This window comes from Camelina sativa, chromosome 7, assembly GCF_030686135.1.
Source record: "Camelina sativa cultivar CO46 ecotype springtype chromosome 7, ASM3068613v1".
Lineage (NCBI taxonomy): Eukaryota > Viridiplantae > Streptophyta > Magnoliopsida > Brassicales > Brassicaceae > Camelina > Camelina sativa.
In genome coordinates, this window is record NC_141886.1 from 16541690 (window position 1) to 16564050 (window position 22361).

At 36.7% G+C, this 22361-nt stretch overlaps 4 protein-coding genes and 1 pseudogene across 5 annotated transcripts; 3 read left to right on the top strand and 2 right to left on the bottom strand.

Moving 5' to 3' along the window:
* Nucleotides 1-5917: 5917 nt before the first annotated feature.
* LOC147941311 (uncharacterized) lies at nt 5918-6313 on the top strand. Its single transcript, XM_087458464.1, has one exon. The coding sequence runs from the start codon at nt 5918-5920 to the stop codon at nt 6311-6313; it is 396 nt and encodes a 131-aa protein (XP_087314590.1).
* Nucleotides 6314-6469: 156 nt separating this feature from the next.
* Nucleotides 6470-9305, top strand: LOC104701133 (protein TRIGALACTOSYLDIACYLGLYCEROL 3, chloroplastic). The gene is made up of 10 exons (XM_010416773.2): nt 6470-6909; nt 7096-7230; nt 7596-7691; nt 7768-7845; nt 7937-7998; nt 8106-8181; nt 8282-8389; nt 8544-8719; nt 8814-8898; nt 8990-9305. Exons 1-10 carry the CDS (start codon nt 6718-6720, stop codon nt 9026-9028), a joined length of 1047 nt encoding a protein of 348 aa, XP_010415075.1. The 5' UTR covers nt 6470-6717; the 3' UTR covers nt 9029-9305.
* On the bottom strand, nt 9300-10471 carry LOC104701134 (ycf20-like protein). The gene is made up of 2 exons (XM_010416774.3): nt 10025-10471; nt 9300-9886 (listed from the first exon to the last, which is right to left on the bottom strand). Exons 1-2 carry the CDS (start codon nt 10165-10167, stop codon nt 9424-9426), a joined length of 606 nt encoding a protein of 201 aa, XP_010415076.1. The 5' UTR covers nt 10168-10471; the 3' UTR covers nt 9300-9423.
* A 4027-nt stretch (nt 10472-14498) lies between these two features.
* Nucleotides 14499-15541, top strand: LOC104701136 (nucleolar protein 56-like; annotated as a pseudogene). Its single transcript, XR_015561981.1, has 6 exons — nt 14499-14517; nt 14639-14736; nt 14784-14831; nt 14928-15085; nt 15176-15215; nt 15320-15541. The product of XR_015561981.1 is annotated as a nucleolar protein 56-like (transcript).
* A 4540-nt stretch (nt 15542-20081) lies between these two features.
* On the bottom strand, nt 20082-22267 carry LOC104701137 (tubulin-folding cofactor D-like). Its single transcript, XM_087458778.1, has 5 exons — nt 21794-22267; nt 21104-21651; nt 20853-20955; nt 20575-20751; nt 20082-20422 (listed from the first exon to the last, which is right to left on the bottom strand). The coding sequence occupies exons 1-4, from the start codon at nt 21980-21982 to the stop codon at nt 20740-20742; spliced, it is 852 nt and encodes a 283-aa protein (XP_087314904.1). The 5' UTR covers nt 21983-22267; the 3' UTR covers nt 20082-20422; nt 20575-20739.
* Between the last annotated feature and the right edge of the window lie 94 nt (nt 22268-22361).

Below are 22361 nucleotides of genomic sequence, written 5' to 3' on the forward strand. Positions count from 1 at the left end.
ATTTCTCTTGTCAACATCAAATATGTCGAATTTCATCTAGTGGTTACATCTAAAGGCAAACTACCCTTCGTAAATCTACCAGTTACCACTCGCAGCTCAAATGCCTTTCTCCTATTTGGTCCTGATCTGACATAAGATATGGCATTGCGGACTGAACTAACACTAGCATCCATTTCAGTCAATCCATCCTTAACTATCAAGTTTATAATATGCCCATCACATCTCATATGCATGTAATCTCCATTCAACACTAGAGAATCTGTTCTAATTTGAGAGAAGGTAGACTGAAACTCATCCAAAGCATTGCTATTAGCAGTTGCATTATCCACAGTCACAGTAAACACCTTCTCTATCCCCCAGTCAGCAAGACATTGTAGAAGAGTGGTAGCAATTGTCTTACCTTTGTGATCCGGCACATACTTGAATCTGATTATTAACTTCTTCAACCGCCAATGTTTATCAACGTAGTGTGCTGTTATGACCATATAACTTGAACCTGTTGATAGAAAAAAAAAAAGAAAAGAATGAGCTCATATTAGAGAAGAGAACATGATCGACAATAAGAATGATCATAATATACTTGAAAAAAACATACCTGTTACCGAGGATACCCAAATATCAGTGGTGTGTGACACTCTTTGCTTACTCTCAATAAACCATTGTCTAAATGTGGCCTTCCTCTCATGATACATTTTCACTATGTCTCTTGTTGTTGTCCTTCTTGAGTGAGGCTTATACAAGTTTACCTAAACAGATTATACAAGATAAATTTTGATTAGTAAAAACATATATAATAAAGAAGTTGCTAAGAGAATGTTAACCATGTTAAGAGAAGACTAACCTTGTTGCAAAAGAATCTTAATGCCATGGATTCTACAAACGACAATGGTAGCTCTCCTATCACCACCATCTGGTTAAGTGCTTCTCTGAAAACATGCTCAGGCACTCTTGCACTCTGTAGGTTTCCTTCTTGATTAATAACTTTCTGTCCTTGCGTAGCATCTTGACCTTCTTCCCACGCCTTGAATGCCTTACATATATTGTTATGATTCCATAAGTTTTTTGTCCCTAACTTTGTAGCACATCCTAACTCCTTCCCACAATAGTTGCAGGTACATCTGTCTCGGCTTCTAGGTACTCTTGTGAAGTGGCACCATACACCGGATCTTGGCGTAAGTATCCTTGGAGTCTTATTTTCCTCAGCAGCAGTTCCTCCACCATCCGATTGACCATGAGTTTGTTTTCTTTTACCTCTTATATTAGAATCCGGTGTCAAATAGTCTTCTTCCTCTTCATGTTTGTACCTCTCTCTATCTTTGTTATCATGCTTTATACGAAAATATAACTATATATCTGCATTTTGTTAGTCTGTTATAAAAAATATTCTATACTCTAGTATAGAGTTTAGCATAACAAATTATTAGTACGCATTGTTTAGTATATATTTTATGGACCAACCATTCAAAGCCATAAAAAAGTTATAAAAAAAACGACTTAATGAGAAATCCGTCCCCTAAATAAAATATATGTAGTTATTGGTATATATATGTATTTTTAGAAAAATAATATATCTCCAATTTTTTTGTTTTAACATCCGAAAATAATATATTTTCAATAATGTGTTTTTTTTCATTCTACAGAACTTTTAACATGAAACATTCAGACTTATTATTATTTTTTTTAACAGCTTCTTTATTACGAAGAATTAGTAAATATTACAACTTAGTTCTTGTAATAGAAAATAAGGAACATAAGTATAAACATGGTAACAAAGATTGTTTGAGATCTTTCTTTTTGATAACAGATCCGCTGGCCTATTGTTGTTTCTTGGTGTCCACTTGAAAGCTACCTCATCAAATCGAGTCTTCCAATAGTTAATATTACGAATCCAGTTATAGCTTCTAAAGTTAAGGCTCTTACCGTTGAGTATATATGTAAGCTGCTTGCAGTCACCTGCAAATATGACTTTTCTGTGTTCTTTGCTCCAACTGTGTTGCATCGCAATGAGGAGTGCTTGTAACTCACTTTCCAATGGTGATTCAGTGAAAAGACTAACAGCTTGACCAGCACCAATAAATTCACCTATCTCGTTGCGTACAATCCGTTTTGATTGTCTTGTATCATTATTGAAAGAACCATCATAATTGCACTTGAGCCATCCACCAGGTAGTTGTTGCCAATTTGTACATGTAGACATATTGGCAGCGGACTGGGTGTGAGTAGTGATTTCGTCGTTTAGGCTCTGAAGATACTCTTGTGCTTGTAGCCATTCATTTGCATCTGTTATGGCCCTAACTGACACCGAATGCGAGGAGAAATTTCTTTGTTGGAAGATTAAATAGTTCATACTTGTCCATAATCTTCATAGTATGCGTAGAGCAACTTGATGTAGTTGTGGATTGGTTTGGGCAATAGTTTTTGAAAGAATGGCATCATTTTATCTTCTAGAGAAACATTTTCAGCCAAAGTGATGTTGATAGGCAATCCAGACGCTCTCCAAACTAACTGGGCATAAGAACAATCAAATAGTATATGTTTTGTAGATTCTTCAGCTTGACAACATCTTTTACAGACAGACTAAGTGTTGATATGTCATGTTTGTAGATTCTCTCCACCGGCAATAGAACCCGACAATATTTTCCAAAGAAAATGTTTGATTTTTGGAGTTGTATGTTGTTTCCATACTTTGGCTTTAAGAGCAGGGTTACTTGGTGGTGGCTGAATTTGTGGATCATTATAGAGTTGATTTGCTAGCCAGTACGCCGATTTAACGGTGTATAATCCACTCGTTTTATATTGTCATCCCAGTATGTCTTGAGAAGTATGCTTACAGAGCTTGAGAGATAGGATTAGGTTTGCATCTTCTTCAACAACCAGTTCTCGTATTAGGTTTTCATTCCACTGACCAGAATGGCCATTAATCCAATCCTTAACTAGAGGATAAATAATCTAGTGACTCTTTGCCTAGGAGGTCTGGGCGGATGTAGTGGCAGCCAGGGATCAATCCATACATTTACCGTTGAACCATCTCCAATAATAAAGTGCATGCCTTGTTTGAGTAAATCACGACCGTGCATAAGTGATTTCCAAACAAAAGATTATTGTCGTTTCTTAGTAGCATTCAGTATATTTGTGTCACTGAAGTATCTAGCCTTTAGCATCAGAGCCATAAGACAGGTTGGGTGTTGAAGAATTCGCCAAACTTTTTTCCATAGTAAGGCCAGATTAAAATGCTCTATGTTTCCTAAACCCATGCCACCTTCTGATTTGGATCTGCCATTCGATTCCATTTAAACCAGTGCATGCTCTTTTGGTATTGCTATCACCCCACCAGAATTTTGACAATACACCATTGATTTCTTCACATGTCTCTTTAGGGAACTTAAAAATGTTCATAGAATAAACTGGTTACGCAATAGCAACTGACTTGAGTAGGAGCTCACGACCTCCTCCTGATAGAAATATTTTGTTCCAGCCTTACTCTTGGTTTTGACCTTATATGTGATAGAATGAAACATCTCAGCTTTCTTACTAGCCACCTCTTCTGGTAGACCAAGATATTTTCCTCCTCCACCTTCATTATGAATTCCCAATATGCGTCGCATTCTTGTCTTGACCTCTGACTTAACTCTCTTACCAAAAGTTATTGCCGACTTATTTAGGTTGACAGCTTGACCTAAGGCCTCTTCATAGGTGCTTAAGATGTTTTTCATGGCTTTGCAGGATTTGTCATTGGCTAGCATGAAGAAGAAAGAGACATCAGCAAATAAAAGATGTGTGATTGATGGTCTATGATCACTTATTTTCATTTCCTGCAATTGTTTTGCTGTCGCTGATTTTTGAACCAAATGGGATAAGACTTCTGCACATAGGATATAAAGATAAGGTAATAGAGGATCTCCATAGCTTATCCCCTCTTTGTAGTAATGTAACCTTTGGATAAGCCATTTATAAGCACTGAAAAGCTGACTGTTGAAACACACTCCATTATCCATTTGATCCATCTTCCGTCAAACCCCATGTGCTGTATAGTTTTTTCTAAGAAACTCCATTCTAATCGGTCATAGGCTTTCATAATGTCTGTCTTGAGAGTCGTGTAGGACTTGGACTGTCTCTTTCGTGCTTTTAATGCATGAAACACCTCATGTGCTATAATATTGTTTTTTGTGATCATCCTACTGGAGTAAATGCTGCTTGGTTCTTCGAGATTATGCCTGAAAGATGTTTCTTGAGTCTGTTTACCAAAATCTTGGAAATGATTTTAAAACTGACATTGCAAAGAGCTATTGGTCTGAATTCTTTTATAGTAGTTGGTACTTCTGTTTTATGAATGAGACAGATGTTAATATGGTTTTGATGTGGTGCCATCTTGCCTTCATAAAAAAATCGGTGAACTTCTTGCACGATGGTGGACTGGATGTCATTCCAAAATTGATGATAAAAAGCTCCTGTAAAACCATCTGATCCAGGGGCTCGAGGCTGACCAATGTTGAAAGCTGCTCTTTTAATTTCTGAAAGACTAACCTCTTTTGTTAGCTCGTCATTTATTTCTGGCGTAATTCTTCTGTCAAAGCCCTTGAAAACTTCCTCTTGGTGACTCAATGATGGTGTTGATGACTGAAAAAGTTCTCCAAAGTATTTAACCGCAACCTCTACTGTCTCTGTATCACCTTGATGATAAACTCCATTCCGGTCTGTAATGGAGAGAATTTTATTTCGAGCTTGTCTAGTTTTGACCACTAAGTGAAAAAACTTTGTGTTCTTGTCCCCTGCTTGAGCCCAAGTGTTTCTGCTTTTGAGTTTCCAGAAATTTTTTTCATCAATGTATACTTAATTGAGGTCTCGTTTACGTTGCTGCCTCTTCGTTGGTGTAGATGTGCCAGAAGAAACTGCTTTATCCAACTGAGCTCGTATTTGTTCTATTTTATCTTTAACATTTGTTATGTTTCGCCGTTTTAATCTATAAATGTGTTTTCTACAATTTGTCACTCATCCAACATTGCTATTATAGCATTGCCATGGTACTGACATACCACCCTGATAAAACCGAATCTATGAAGCCTTCTCTGTTCACCAAATGACTATCGTATCTGAAGCAACCTTGTCTCTCTTCTTTCTTGTCTGAAACAGGTTATCAAAGGCCGATGATCAGATTCTCCAAATTCCAAGAAAACTGTTTCTGAAGAAGGGAAAAGCTCATGCCATTTTGTGGTCGTCATTGTTCTGTCTAAGCAACAGGTAACAAAATGTTTCCCTCTCTTTCCTGCCCATGAAAATTTGTCCCCTTCTAATGTAAGATCAATAAAACCACAATGTCTCACCATATTTCTAAAACCCTGGAAACTAGCCTCTGGTCTTAAACATCCCCTTTTCTTTTCACTATTACCTAGTAAATCATTAAAATCACCAATTATAAGCCAAGGTAAATTCCTCCTTTGGATTCCAATCTGCTCTATCTGTTCCCAAAGGTCATTCCTATAACTTGGGTTTGGGTGGCCATAGACAAAAGAAAAATAGATTCATTTCTATTACTTTTGACATAGCAATCTACAAGATTAGGAGACTGAAACAGAACTAAAACATCAACAGAAGACTTCCAGAAAACTACTAAACCACGACTTAGACCTAAATGAGGAACTGTTACATAATTGGGGAATCTTAGTTTACAACTTTGTCACAGATGTAATCATCTTGCTGCTTAGTTTCGGAAAGGTAAATGATGTGCAGAAGATACTTCCGTGATATCTTCTTAAGGTGTCGAACCGTCAGGTCTATGTCAAAACCCGAACAGTTCCACCAGACTGTCCTCACGAAGGAAGTGGTGGTTCAAACTTGTTATTAGAAGAAAAGAAAAGAAAAAAAAAACAATTGTATTGGATTTTCCAACTTGGTATCCAGTTCCCTCCCCAACCTTTTTATGGGTTATCGGTGTTCCGTTGATGGCTCTTGGAAAGCGACTGACGCTCTTGCAGGTGCAGGTTGGGTTTGTTCTTCCTCTCAAGATTCGAGGTCAAACATGGGAGCAACCAATTTCCGACGAAGTTTGTCTCCTCTACATGCTGAAGTAGAAGCTTTCATTTGGGCTATGCGGTGCATGATCGGACATGACTATCGGGACGTGGCTTTCTACACGGACTGTTCTGACTTGGTGAAGATGGTGTCTTCTCCTCACGACTGGCCGGCTTTCACCCCCTACCTCGACGACATCAAGATAGATCAAGCGGAGTTTTCTTCCTTTTCCCTATCTCTCGTTCCCCGTAATGCGAATGTAAGTGCGGATTTTTTGGCACGCCAAGTGCGTCTATCTCTGTAGCATGTTTTGTTTGTAAACAATTTACCCCCTAATTGGTTTTTTTGAGCTGATTCGTTTGTTGTCAAAAAACAAAAAACAAAAAGAACTTGGTATCCAGTTAAATTCGGGTTGTCCGTATACCACTCGGATAAATTGATGAACAACACTTGGAAAAATGCAAAAAATAAAAAGTATTATTACATTCATCATCATTCTCAATTTCGTTTCTATCTCACAAAATAAATAAATTACAAAAATGGCAATGTGATTGATATCTCGCTCACTCGCTTTCGTCGGTGAAGGGGGAAAAAAAGCGAAATTTCGCCGCAAAGTCCACACCTTTGATCGATCTTGATTCTGGGTTTCTCCCAAATTGGTATCGAATTCGATTTCTTCAGGATCTCATCTACCCACAAGAATCAATCATGCTTTCGTTATCCTCTTCTTCTTCCTCGTCGTTGCTTCGTCCGAGTTTACACTGCCATGATGGTTCTTCTTCTTCTTCTGGTCGGTCCGTCGTTGTACCAAGAAGGAGTGTTATCTCGTTTCGTCGGAAAGTCTCTTGCTGTTGCATAGCTCCACCTCAGAATTTGGACAACGATGCCACTAAATTCGATGTATTGATTTTGTTTTTACAATTTTGCTATCAATTGTTTTGTCTTTTTTGGCTCCTTGCATTGTTTTTCTCCAAAGCAATTTCGTGGACTGTGGTGGAATCTGCCTTAAATACTTGTGATTTTTTTGGTTGGAACTTGGGGTCTCTTGTCTAAATGTTTTGATACTCTGATGATATATATCTGCAGAGTCTCTCTAAGTCAGGAGGAGGAGGTATGCGTAAACAGCGAGAGCCTGAGAATGATTCTGATGTTCTTATTGAATGTCGAGATGTTTACAAATCGTTTGGGGAAAAGCATATCTTGAAAGGTGTTAGCTTTAAGGTACATTGAGCATACTTACTACCTACCCTTTCTTAAATCCAATGTAAAAAGGATGGTGTTACTCATCTTGTAAGGCGTTAGCTTTTAGGCTTCCTCACGTCTTTTTGTCAGTCTAGACTACCTTAGCGAATTTCTTTGCTACTCTTTTGCTCTTATTGACAAACCTCTGGCCATATAAAGTGTACTGCTTTGGCTATTTGTAGCATTGAATTGATGATAAGTAAGCTGTTTTATCATATTTTGAACTCTTGAAAGTCCCGGGAATTGCAAAGAACTTTAGTGTATATTTATCTTTTCTCTTACTTGTCTTGGATCTTCAGATTTTGAAAGTCACACAAACATTTAACCAATTTTTGTGTATGCAGATTAGACATGGGGAAGCTGTTGGGGTGATCGGTCCTTCTGGGACTGGGAAATCAACCATTTTAAAGATCATGGCTGGACTTCTTGCTCCAGACAAGGTCTGCAACTGTCTCTACTCTATCTGGCAGATCATAACCTTCAGATTATGGATTGTCTTTGATGCTTGGTTTTCAGGGAGAAGTTTATATACGAGGAAAAAAACGAGCTGGTTTGATAAGTGATGAGGAAATATCAGGACTTCGTATTGGCCTGGTAACTGCTGTTCTGAGATATGATTATCATGAGTCGTGGATTATTTGTTTCGAGTTTGTGTATATAAATGGCATTTTTTTCTATCACACAGGTATTTCAGAGTGCAGCTCTCTTTGATTCTCTATCAGTTCGTGAAAATGTTGGTTTTCTACTGTAAGATGTTATTCTTTAACGTCCTATATAGCCTCATTTTTTGCCTTGCGGATGCTGTTTTGTTTTTAGACATATTGATTAAACTTGTCTATGGTAACTGATTACAGTTATGAAAGATCGAAAATGCCGGAGAATCAAATATCTGAGCTTGTGACACAAACCTTAGCAGCTGTTGGACTGAAGGTATCTTAATTCAGTACAACCTTCATAACATAGGCTAGTTAAATACCTGGTGAATAGTCCACATCCAGCTTATTATTGTTTTTGTTTCTAATAAGATCAGGGGGTTGAGAATCGATTACCTTCTGAGCTATCTGGTGGAATGAAGAAAAGGGTTGCTTTAGCTCGTTCACTAATTTTTGATACAACAAAAGAGGTCATAGAGCCAGAGGTAATCTGAAGATCTGCTCATGTTGTTTCTTCTCTAGAGGCTCGACTCCTGCATCTCATAGTTCATGATGAAAGTTTAACTTATCATGTGGCGAAAATTAAGCATTCATTTATGGGTTTTGAAGTTACTTTGATCATGCGCTGCCTTTTCTTAGGTGCTCTTGTACGATGAGCCAACTGCTGGACTCGATCCAATTGCTTCAACTGTAGTTGAAGATCTTATACGGTCTGTTCACATGACGGATGATGATGCAGTTGGAAAACCTGGAAAAATTGCGTCTTATCTGGTTGTAACACATCAACATAGCACCATTCAAAGAGCTGTAGACAGGTTCTGATTTCAGTCCATATTACAAGATATGCTTTTTGCTTTTTGCAGCTTTGGCTTCATCACTTAGGAAAGTTGTGTTTCTTCTTCCGTTCAGGTTATTGTTTCTGTATGAAGGAAAGATCGTTTGGCAAGGAATGACACATGAATTTACAACGTCAACTAATCCAATAGTTCAACAGGTCCCTTCTTTTCACATGTTCACATCTAATATCAACATGGACGTACTTGGGATGCAGTTTGAGTCATTAATTTTTGTTTTGTATCTCTCAGTTTGCTACAGGCAGCCTCGATGGACCAATCAGATACTAGGGGACGCAATCTGAGACAATTTGGGATTGAAGAAATGACGAGACACGGTTGGCACACAACATATGTCTGGATTCTGGCAACCTCTGGCTTCCCATTAAGATTTGCAAGAAACCGTCTGAGAGCAATTAGTTCTCCAGAAACTTCAGTTCCTCCTAAACAAAGCTTAACCTACTTGTAAACACTCTTTATTCTTAGAAGCATAGATCAGGAAAGCATTGTAAGTTGTGAGATTTCACTATATAATGCATAAATGAGGATTGGGGTTATAATCTACCAAGAACAAGACTTGCATTCTCATACATACTGAAACTTTTAACAGAATCTCCAAAACAGTAGTAACAAATGTATATATACACAAACATTACTCATCTAGAAGAAGAGAAAGATGCTTTATTTCAACTGCCTAACTTGAAAGCATCAACAAAGAGACCTAAGCAAACACCAGCTTTCCAGAAATTCATAAACACAACAAAAGACTGCAACTTCCCTGAAAACATTGAAGAAGAGGGTCTCTTATACATAAGCATACCGATTCCTTCGATCGCAGCCACGACGATTCCAGCAACAAGCACGTCCCAGTCACCGGTCTGTCCAAGAATCGTAGCCAATGCATTGGCAGTGTAGAAACCAAGAAGCAGCAAAAATATCTTCATTGGGAAGTTTTTTCTTGCAGAGTTTATCTTCCCAAGCAGCTCTTTGCCTCCTGCGATCGCAATTCTACCCAATCGAGTGCTACCGAGACCGGTCCTGTCTCCATTCATCTCTTGTCCTCCTCCATCATTATCTCCAGGAACAGGAACAGAAGAACCTGTGTCTAACGCAAACGCTATTTTCCGGTTTGGTCTCCTCATCTGAAAACTATTGAACAAAATGAAGAAACTTTTCAATAATCAAACCCAATGATGATTACGCCTCAAATTCAAAATATTTGCAAGGTTGAAACCAATGATGATGATTTTATGCACAGAATCGAAACGTGAAACGCAAAAACGGTACCTTTTCATGATGGGATAAGGAAATGAAGTAAGGGTAATGGAGGAAGCTCTTCTTCTCCTATGGAAGACATTTATCATAAAGGAGAGACCTTTATCAATTTCCAGAACTGGGGAGACGCGTGAAGCTTGAATTTGGCATGCCATTAGAAAACAAGTCTCGATTTTTTCTGAGATTTAGGGTTTTTTTAACTACGTCACAGCGAAGACAAAACAAAGCTTAGCCCGATTGATCTTAAGAGGAAAAAGCAAGAAGCTTGAGTCGAATGAAACAATGGAGATCGGAGAAGATGAGTGTCAGATTTGAGAAGATGAAGGTTCTTTTAGTTTCATTTCATCCACTTCACACAACTTTTTACTTTTTACATTTTACTTCACACAGTTTTTTTACTTTAGGAACAATTTTTCAAAACCTCTAGAAAGCTAATAAATCTGTTTGGGTCAGCCAATCGGGTTTCAATGGTCGGTCGGTGGTTTTAATCTGAATTAGTGTTGGTACTTGCGGTGGCCATGGTTTAGGCCTTTGTTTGGTTTTGTCTTGGGTTTATTATTAGAGTAACATGTGTTATGTGTATCATTAAAAATAAGATTTCCTTCCAAAAATAATGATTAATAATACTAGAAAATCTGGACTAATTATATTGCATATTTCTATATTACTTTTTAATGAAAATCCTATTCTTTGTCCAAAAATTAAAATTAACATTGCTAAAAAGTAAAAGCATAGAAATGAACCAAATTTAAACTACACAAAAAAACAAGGGGCATTCCTTTCGTTCCTGCATATCAAAAAAAAAAAAAAAAAAAAACGAAGGAAGAAATGGAAGGGATTGCTCCATCATCACTACCAGACGACGTCATAGAGGAAATATTAGTGAGGCTTCCGCTGAAAGAACTAATGCGACTCAAGTTGTCTCTTTCAATAGAATGGAGATCGAGGATCGAGTCTCACGGTTTCCCCAGACGAATCCGCAGGAACAACCCAAAACTGCACCAGGTCTTTGTCCTGTTAGCAAAATACATCTTTAGATGTTTATATGTGTTTTCCAAGTCTGGTTTTACTTTGTGTTTCTCTATTTTATTTCATCTTGCTTTCCCTTTCCTAGTGATTTTGGCTTTGATGTTCTTTATAGCTTTTAGAGAGAGTCTTTTTAATCATTCTTTGAGTACTGTTCAGAGACCAGACCTAAATTGAATGGTAAACAGAGAGGTTTTTTAAAAGTTTACTTGGAGATTCTTGTGTGACTTTCGAACGAACGTTTCCATCGCATTAAAATCTTCACATGGACCTTTGGCATCTAAGTATAGTTGCAGCTCCTTTTCAGCACATTGATGCATTGAGAGCAGAGGAGAAGAAATAAAATGATAAAACAGTTTGCACAATAAAGTCTAATTCAAACAAAAAAGTCCTTATACAATATCAACAAATCGAGTGCACCAAGATTTAAGGAGCTAGACGATTGAGTCCCCATTATCACCCATAGATCATAATCTAAACTATTACCCATCTTACTAAGAGTCGAAAACTACATGACGTTCAATAAAGTCATTAACAGATCCATCAGTGCACTTATGAATCATCAGTTCTGTAAATTCACTACCAGATCCATCAGTGAAAAGTAAATGTTTGGCATACCTCTGTAGGACTATCATCTGAGACTTAAAATGCTTCCTCACCAGTTCTCTTTCCTTTAGAGCTTTCACTTTTACAAGCTGGAGGCTAATTCTATCCTCGTGGTAATAAGCAAGTTTTCAGTCAGTCCAATAACTCAACAATATCTATCCCATCATATATCTGAGAATTCTTCTTTCATAAGCATCCCACTAACCCAGAATCTAATACACGTATGGCTCTTCCACTTTGTAATCTCGGAACACTGCCCTTAGATATGGCGTCTTCAGTGTCCCCTGAAACATGATATAAAATTCTTCATCGGGACCAAAGTTTTACTGATCAAGAAAAATGATTTGCACAAGGTGAGCTACAAAAACAGAAACACAAGCTTACTTCATTAATTATAACATCATCATTTCCTGGTAAGCAATTTAACTCATAAAAGTATATCGAGTTGGAAGTACTGATGATAAAATACAAAATCCAGGACTCTACGGAGTAGTTACAAGGAACTAACTGGGTAAACCAGTGATCACAGTTATCCGAAGAAGATATCAATGGTGCTATTGGAAATAGTATCATGGATGATTTCTTTTTTTAAGGAGAGAAGTGAACTGTAGTCCAGACCGTGGTTGTTTTTTCTGGATTGCAAAGTAAGCACGATAGGTATGATGATTGATGAAATATGTTTGTGATAAAACCAAGTTGCAGTATGATTCGAGATCTTAAGAGCTTACACAACTGTGCTTGGGAACCTTACCTGCCGCTATGATAATTAACCACTAGTTTCTTTGTTAGTCTTATATGAATGTTGGTGTTTTCTTTGATGTTATTGCATAATTTAGTTTGACTATTGCATTGTATAACTGTGAAAAGCAAAGCAAAACGAAAATTTAGTATTCAAAATTGTCTCGAGGACCATGCATATATATGCTTACCAATCACAAGCCAGAGGAATCAACCAGAGCTGAGTAAGACGCATTCTCGTCCAAAGCCGTCATGATATCCCTAGTCACCCTTCTATTTCTTGTCCTGAACACTACTTTATGATCTAAACCAGTCAATTCACACAGTTCTAACCTCTGAGATTGGGTTGAATCCATGTCAGCATCCCAACTGTCTGATATAATATATCTTTCACATTCTCAATCTTGTCCTCTGGTACTAAGATTTTGTTTTGAAGGAGCGCTAGATAGGCTTGAATAGCCGCCTTATTTCGGACCTGGATCAAGTGAAAACAATATATTCATGTAAGCAACATGAACTTTCTGAAATAGAGTTTGAGATGCAGAGAATTCACATGAACCTTTGGATATTGGTGGGCAAGGAGTTGTAGAAGATGAGAGAACGCTTGAGTGCTGATGAGTTCTGAGACAGAAGCAATAGACCCAAGTATTCCAATTCCTGCCTCTACCTTTTCGAATTTCTTTGAAGCTCTTAGTTCGATGGCTAAGGAATCCATGACTCTTGTGTAGAAACCCAACGTATAAGCCTGAAATCAAATGGCACATAAGCTTTACGTGGAATCTACAAGCTTTGACAAAATCTAATTGAAACAAGTAAAACTATAAAACCAACCTCTTGATTCCGATATATCTTGTCCAAGAGCTCATGAATTGTCTGTGTCAAAAGAAAAGTGTTAAACATAAATATTCAGGATTGACACAGTAAAGTAGAGGACAATGGTGTTTTTACTTTTAGACAGGGTACAATAACTCGGTCATATTTTTTGTACTCTTGAAGTATCCAGACGATGTCATCACAAATCGCAGATTCTCTAGATTGTTGTTGTTTAGCTTCACCTTCTTCGCTCACATACTCCAGTAATGCAGAGAGTGAAGCTGTTTTAAGCGACTCTTGTAACCCTCCAATTGATATTACTAATCCAGACATTACCTGTTTGCTATAACAATGGAATTTCAATAGCTGAACAAAGCGTGGGAACGAGAACTCCGTAACCTACAAAAGAATAGATAACTTATAGTCAGATAAACAATAGGAAACATAAGAAGCAACGCAAGAAGGCTCCAGGATCTGCATACCGCCCATTCTAAGCTTGCTTTGTTGGGAACAATTTCTTCCAGTGTTTCTCTATGAGGTATGAAAGGGACAGTAACAGTTTTGTGATACAAAATCCTTTGAAGAGCTTTTGCAGCGGTTTCTCTTAATTTATCCATTTTCTCCATTCCTTGCTTTACAATACCTCCAATCAGATGGTTAGCGAGATTTGAATCCAAAAGCGAGGATGAATCATTGTTATGATCACCCGCTGAGTTCATTTCGACCTTCTTACAGAGCATATATGCACATTTCTCAAGTCCATGGATTGCAGCTTCACGAACCCAAGAACCAACATCACCTCTGTTATCAACTGAATAGTCATCAAGAGCTTTCAGTAAAGTAGTTACCACTTCAGTCTTGATAAGAATAAAAAGAGACAGGTCATCGTTTTCAGGATCACTAGCACTCGCTGAGTAAGAGTCTCCCATCAATTGTATTGTTATTAGAGAGATTGATGTTTTATCGTCTGTGGGGATATCATGTTAGCTAATTATACTTTGTTTGGCGGATTCATTAGCAGCTTAAAGGCAGGAGCTTGCATCAGTAGAAGAATCTGAAATTTAGTATTGTTAACCAAGAGAGCTACGTTTGTCATATTAGCTTAAGAGTTTTGAAAGCATCTCTATAATAATGAAGAGGAATCTGATCACTGAATTTGTTACCTTGGTTTTTGCATTAAATAGAGTTTAGTTATCATTGAATTTGATTTTAGGATTGTTTGAATAAGTCTGTTAGTATTAGTCTTTTATCTCATGGATTCCACTTTTCTGTACTTATGTTTTCCTTTAGAACCATAACATTAATGCCAAGTCGTGATTGTGGTAGTCCTTTCTCCATTGTCATTTCTTGAACGTTGCTTGATATTTAGGTATTGTTAAACACTTGATCAAAAACAAAGTTTGCCTTAGTGTGTGAATATATTAATGTTTCATGGATTTTCAGGTTTCTCTTCCCAAGTTCTTGCTCAAGGAAATGAGATAGGTTTTGCTTCGGAAGTCCCAGCCACCGTGGAAGCTGTCAAGACACCTTACTCAAAGATTGTCTATGACGACCATAACCATGAGCGTTACCCACCTGGTGACCCCAGCAAGCGGGTGTACGCCAGCATTTTGATAGGTTCATCAAGGACCTAAAGGTGTGCTATCCTTCTTTGTATTTAAAGGCCTTCTCTTGTCTTTTTTTGTTTGTAACCTCTGGTTTGTGTTCTCATAAACGTTTTCTATTTATGTAGCCTGGTGATCTTGAAAAATCTCAGCTTGGATTAGCTCATAGCTACAGCAGAGCCAAGGTGAAGTTCAATGTTAACTGAGTGGATAACATGGTTATTCAAGCTATTTTCCTCCTTGACACCCTTGACAAGGATATCAATTCCTTTGCCATGAGAGTCAGGTTTGTTTTTTGCTTTTCCCTTTCAGATTCTGTGTTGCAATTTACCTTTGAGAAATATTGGTAGCTGAACGGTTTACAATGTTCTTACAGGGAATGGTATTCGTGGCACTTCCCCGAGCTAGTGAAGATAGTTAATGACAACTCTCTTTACGCCCGTGTTTTTTTTATAGCAATGAATAAATGTGTTTTTAGTATCAATTGTTCTGAGACGGTTATTTTCTTACTTGTTGACAGGCCAGGATTTATCACCAGTTGACCTGAGCAACGTACAGACCTTTGCTCAGAGAGTTATGGATCTTGCTGACTACAGGAAGAAGCTAACGTACAGACCTAATTTGGCAGCTTTGATTGTATTTTTATTTTTGAGCAATGTCGGTTGCGTTTCACTTTTCAGTTTTACAGGCTGTAAGTTCTGCAATCACATGATTACTTCGAAAAAATATCATTCGAAGTGCATATCAAAATCTCCCATGCTATGTGAAAAGATTAAATGGCTAAATCCAAACAATAATTTTGTGTCTGTTCAGATCCACACGTTTAATAAATTTATAAAGTTAGTTTTTTTTACAATATATTATATAAAATAATTAAAAAATTGAACTCAAAATTCGAATAAAAAATAAAAAAATTCTGACAAAGTGATGAAGTGATGGCTGAGTTATTGACTTATACGGCTTACTTATGAAATATTTGTAAATTTATATAATTATAACTCAATATTTAAATGTACAATTGAAATATGAATATTACAATTATTATAACCAATAAAAAATAATAATTATAGAGAAAGATTGATTTTTACACATTCTCACCAAAATGTGTTAAACATACAACACATGACGTTTAGGGGTTAGTGTTAGGGTTGGGGTTTAGGGTTTGAGATGTAGGGTTCAGATGAGTAACATTATTTGTTTTTTTGTTTTGGTTCTAATGTGTTTTAATGTGTCTTAATGTGTTTGGTTTAAGGTGGTAATATGGATATACTAATATTATTACCATTTGAATATTTTTTTAAAAAATCAAATTTTTTTTTGGTTATTTTCGGTTATGGGTCGGTTTGATTAATATATAACCATAAATAACTCAAAATATATTGTAATTAAGTAGATTAGCCTAATATAACCGAAAGTAAGCCGAATATAACCGAAATTAACCAAACATACCAATTCAAAAATACCAAAATGGAAAAAATATTTTTTTCGGTTCGGTTCGGTTTGGTCGGTTATTTAGTCATTCTAATTTGAGGGTTGGCTGAGTTATGGTAAAGTTATGGCTGAGTTATGCAACAGATATATTAATTTATTATATACCTTCTCGAGAATACAAAAAGTGTTGTTGGGGAGGCGCAAACAATGTTTATTGTTAAGAACCACACGCGTAATAAATGAGATTTTAACGATTTTTTATTTAAAAGGAATTCAAAATTTGAATTTGAATTTTTAAATTTTTTTTTAATAAAAGTATTTCTCAAACAATTGACTGATATGGCTGAGTTATCTACATAAACGGCTGACTTATGAAATATTTATCAATTAGAATTATTATAACTCAAAATTAAAATATAGAATGAAAAAATGAATATTACAATTATTATAAGCAATAAAAAGTAATAATTATAGACAAAGATTGATTTTTACACAATCTGATCAAAATGTGTAAAACATTCAAAACATGACATTTAGAGGTTAGGGTTAGGGTTAAGGTTAGGGTTTGAGGTTTAGGGTTCATATTTCCAACATTATGAGTTTTAATATAACAGTTTGGTTTTAGTTATATTGTGTTTGGTTTAAGGTGGTAATTTGGATATACTAATATGATAACCATTTGAAAATTTAAAAAATTTTGAAATTACTTTTCGGTTATTTCCGGTTATGTGTCGGTTAGATGAATATATAACATAAATAATCCAAATTAGATCGATTAAATTAATATAACCGATAGCAAGCCGAATATAACCGTAATTAACCGAAAATAATAGAAAAAATAGTCATTCTAATTTGAGGGTTGGCTGAGTTATGGTAAAGTTATGGTTGAGTTATCGTTTAGGGTCTTCTCAATAATATAAAAACATATTTTTTTTTCTTTCCTCGGTCTTTTGTTCAGTCAGATTCCTAATAAGTATTAAAACGTCTCTCGATGTCACAAAAATTGTTGTTAGGGAAGCGCGAAAAATCACTAATTCTATGTCTGCTCAAATCCACCCGCATAATAAATTCATAAAGTGAGCTTTTTATCACAAGATATTATTGCAAATAATTAAATAATTATTATTCGAATTTAGAATTTTATTTTTCTAAAAGTATTTCTCCAAGAATTGGATATTAAAATTATTATAACTCAAAATTTAAATTTTTGAATGGAAATATGTCTATTATTTCCGATTCGGTTCGGTTTGGTCGGTTTAGGGTCTTCTCAATAATATGAAAACATATTCTTCTTTCTTTCCTGGGTCTTTTATTCTGTCAGATTCCTAATAAGTATTAAAACGTCTCTCGATGTCACAAAAAGTATTGTTAGGGAAGCGCGAAAAATCACTAATTATGTGTCTGCTCAAATCCACACGCATAATAAATTCATAAAGTGAGTTTTTTATCACAATATATTATTGCAAATAATTAAATAATTATTATTCAAATTTAGAATTTTATTTTTCTAAAAGAATTTCTCCAATAAGTGAATAATAAAATTATTATAACTCAAAATTTAAATTTAGAATGGAAATATGTCTATTATTAGGTTAACTAATGGTTTCCCACCAAAATCTCGCTTTACGGCTGAATTATAATCATTACGGGAAAACGAAAGGTCATGTGACGGCTGAGTCATAGTGAGTTATGACTGAGTTATCACAAGAAACAATCTGAAAGTAAATGGATGATATATATAAATTTACGGCTGTGTTATAATATTTACCGGAAAACGAAAGGTCATGTGACGGTTGAGTTATAGTGAGTTATGGCTGAGTTATCACAAGAAACAATTTGAAAGTAAATGAATGATATATATGACTTGACGGCTGAGTTATAATATTTACAGGAAAACAAACGGTCTCGTCGATTCATGTTACGACTGAGTTATAGTGTTTTATGGCTGAGTTATCACAAGAAACAATATGAAAGTAAATGGCTGATATATATGACTTTACGGCTGAGTTATAATATTTACGGGAAAACGAAAGGTATCTTCGATTCATGTGACGGCTGAGTTATAGTGATTTATAAATCCTTAATGGCTGATATATCGGAGTCGTCGAAAAAATCAAATCGGGTTGAAAATTCATCGTCTTCTTCTTCGTCAGATGCTACTTCGACAGCTTCTTCTTCTTCTTGGTTTTCTTTGTCAACGATCTTACCATAATCAAAACAAGTGCCTTCAAATCTCCCACCGTACACTTCGTATGTAGATTCTAATTTCGATTCACTGCTTGGCCGAATCAGACTTCCTCTAGCTCCACTAGTTTCTGTAGACTCTTTCGCCGAAAACTCTACACAGAGACGTAGCTGATCGTGTTTCCATAGCCCCAAAAAACATTGCAACTGTCGATCATTGGAGACAAAAACTGGTGGAGTATCATGCGCCATTAGTTTCAGTGCCTTGTTCGAGAACATGTAGCTCAACTTTAGCTCATGGCTAAACGCGTTCAATCCGTAGTCTTCAAGAACAAGCTCCACAAGCTTGTCGTGTGTTATGCCACCATCGATCTGCATAACTATACACCCCCTATCGTTGGTGTTAAATACATATCTCTGTTTCTTTACCCAATTACCGAAAACAATTAGTATCGGAACTGGATCCATGAAAGAAAATGAAGAACAAGGTGAAGAAGAAGTAGAAAGAACTAGGTGAAGAAGAAAAGTGAAGAAGAAGTATAAGAACAAGGTGAAGAAGAAGGTAAATAGTTCACTTATTTACCAGTTAAAGAACAAGAGTCGAATGACATTTCCTATTTCCGGAGGAAAAAAAAAGATGACATGGATGATGCGTCCGACGTGGCAAGTCAGCCATCAAACAATTAATAACTCAGTCTATATAAAACTCAGCCATCAAACAAATTATAACTCAGTCACAACATGAAAAACATTACAGTAATTAAAAAGCAAAAAAATTGCTGCCAAATTCAGCCGCTTCATCAACTGAAAATATGTAACTCAGCCGTATCGTTTAATAAGTCAGCCGTAACTGAATAACATTCTAGTAATTAATCTTTTGCTACTAAGTCAGCCGTCGAATGGCTGAGTTGTACGATAAGTCAGCCTATCACGGCTGAGTTGTACGATAAGTCAGCCTATCACGGCTGAGTTGTACGATAAGTCAGCCTATCACGGCTGAGTTGTACGATAACTCATCCAGTCGGAAAATGGTAACTCAGCCGTGTCGTAATGATAACTCAGCCGTGTCGTAGTGATAACTCAGCCAAAATTTTAACAACTCAACCATCGGGTGAAAACTCAGCCGTAAGGACGGCTGAGTTACGCTCTAACTCAGCCAGATTTTGATAAGGCAGCCGTAACGCTTGGCTGAGTTATGCTCTAACTCAGCCAGATTTTGATAAGTCAGCCAGATTTTGATAAGTCAGCCGTAACGCTTGGCTGAGTTATGCTCTAACTCAGCCGTCCACTCTTACTCAAATGTTTTTTTTCCATAACTCAGCCGGAATATACCTATAATTCAGCTGCAACATACCTTTGTAACGCGTTATAACTGAGTTATTACTACACGTCAGCGTTTTTGACGTGGCGTCTAACGTAGCAATGACATTTTTGTAATTACGTTTTTTCCAGTAACATAAAACAAGAGCACGCTGGGTATTTTGAAAATATCCGAAATATTCTAATAATAAAATCTTTGTTCGTAGATTCTGTTAATATTATCTAATTTGGATAACAGTTGAGTAAATCACCCATAGTAAAAAGATTTAGAGGAAAATGCTTGCAAATACTAGTAACACGTGAGATTTTCTGGGTGGAAGCAGAGAGTTTCATGTCGCATACAAAGATTTATAGCATCCAAGAAATATATATTTGTATTTTAAGTGTTAACTGGTGCATATCAGAGTAATTTTACTCAGATGATCATATAGCAATAATATACTTGTATAAGTTGAGATGTGACCACCTCTAGTAAATAGCCTAACAATAGTATCTCACCCACTAAACATACCGTGTCTCTCAAACCAGAGAGTAGCATCTCAATTATATGTTCTAAGATTTCAGGAACATCCATATCTTCATCCTCTTGGTCATCTGAACTTTCTGGTTGTGAGACGACAACGACAGCATAATCAGGGGGCGCCACCGTTTGGGTCGAAATATTCACAGAAAGGGAGCCGGTTTGACTCTGCATAAAAATTCAAGAAACAAGTTTCAGATGACTAACTTGAGAATGAGATTATGTCAATTATGGGCATAACCAGAAATTCTACAATATTAAAACACATGACGTACTATTTACACTAAATTATACATACTAAAAGGTATTTAACTATTTACCACATAGCGCCAGGAAGGTGAGCGATGAGGAAGACAAACAAGCCCTATCCTCTGAGTTAACTTGATCAAATACTTGCGAAGCAGAGGACTTCTAGTTGCTGCATTTGATTTGCTTAGCACATTCACATCATTTAAAACATTAGGAAGGGCTTCAAGCAACACTTCTCAGCTAGCAGTCTGCCAATGTTAGTAAGACATATAAACCCAGATGCAAGATACGAAAACTTAAGTAATCAAAACCAGCAATAACTCCAGGTTACAGAAAAATAAAAAAAAACCTTAAAAATGGCTGCCAGAGCCTCCATCACACCAAGCAAGCAAAAGTTGTTCACAAGATTATCTTCCTCAAAAGATAAAACTTCATGTGTCCACTCAAAAAAACTGAAACAGAAACGCCACAGTGCAACAAAGATAAGTTTGTTCATCTGAGTATTCCGAACAATTTTGTTGATGAAGTCAAGTGTTCAAACCAGAACAAACACATAAACAAAACTCAAAACTTTAGCACTTATGAGTGACAGAATCAGACCTTTTAAATGCCTTTCCCATATCCGGACGCGTAAAAGGCTTAGAGAGGAGCAATCCCGAAATCCTGCGCATAGGGCCAGCAGTGCGCAGATAGTCCTTACAGAAACCCAAAATCTTCAATACCAGAGGAGCAAGATCGTCCCCACAGAAGCTCTTATAATTTGCAATGCTTGTATCAGCCGAAGAAAAATCAAACGGGACCAACACAAGGATGGAAAGCCACAAGAGAGTAACACATTGAGCCTCCATTTCACCAGTGCTTTCTTGCCTCAAGGATGAAACAGAAGTCATGGTATGGCATTTCTCCAGAAGTGACACAGCGAGTTCTAAATCGGATACATGATGCGGAAAGAACTTGATAACAGCTTTGTACCCACAGACAGTAACTAAAGTATAGATAATGGTGCAAATGGGTTTGATAATATCGACAACTTCATCAGGTTTCGCTTCTAATTCAAGTGTTTTAGAGCGAATGATTAACATGAGTGGTGAAACTGTGGCCTCTAAGTAAGGTTCCACTAGTTGACCTTGCTCCTGGTATTTATCCATCTACAAGACAAGTAGACTTTTTTTTTTTTTTTTTGAACAAAATACAAGACATGTAGACAACAAAACAAACTACGTCGGGAAAAGGAATCATCACACAAGAAGAAGAAGAAGTAGCTAAAAAGAGTAAGAGAAGCGTACGTACGATTGAGCGGATTTTGTGAACAGAAGAAGGATCAACGACACGGCCATTTGCGACAATGTCATCGACAAGTGATTTAACAATCTCCCATTCTCGCAAAAAGTATCTAAGTAGAAATCTTTCCCTGGAATCATGAATGTCCTCTCCTCCATTCACAGCCACCACAGTTTCCTCTTCGATGGTTGCTGCCATTACTCTCACCGTAATGCTGGGATAGAGAAAGGATGGAAAAAAAAAAAAAAGATAGAGATCGTCGAGTGGTGAGGAGGCTAAATGAGAAGATGAGATGAAGAAGACTTTGCCCTGCGAAAAGACTAACTTCGTTTTTGAAACATCAATCTGACCCCAACCTGCTCCCTTGAGGCTTCAATCACAGCATAATTGAAGAAATCAAACCCAACCTCCAAACTGAAACTGAATCATCATCGGAGTTCTTTATAGGAGAGATCCACTTGAATACACTTTCCCTTTCGAAATGCCTTAGTGATGCAGAACCACACGTGGGAGGTGGCACGTGCGAGGGCATCCAAATAAGTCGGTTCATCTCGAGCAGACACGTGGAGGGTGTGGA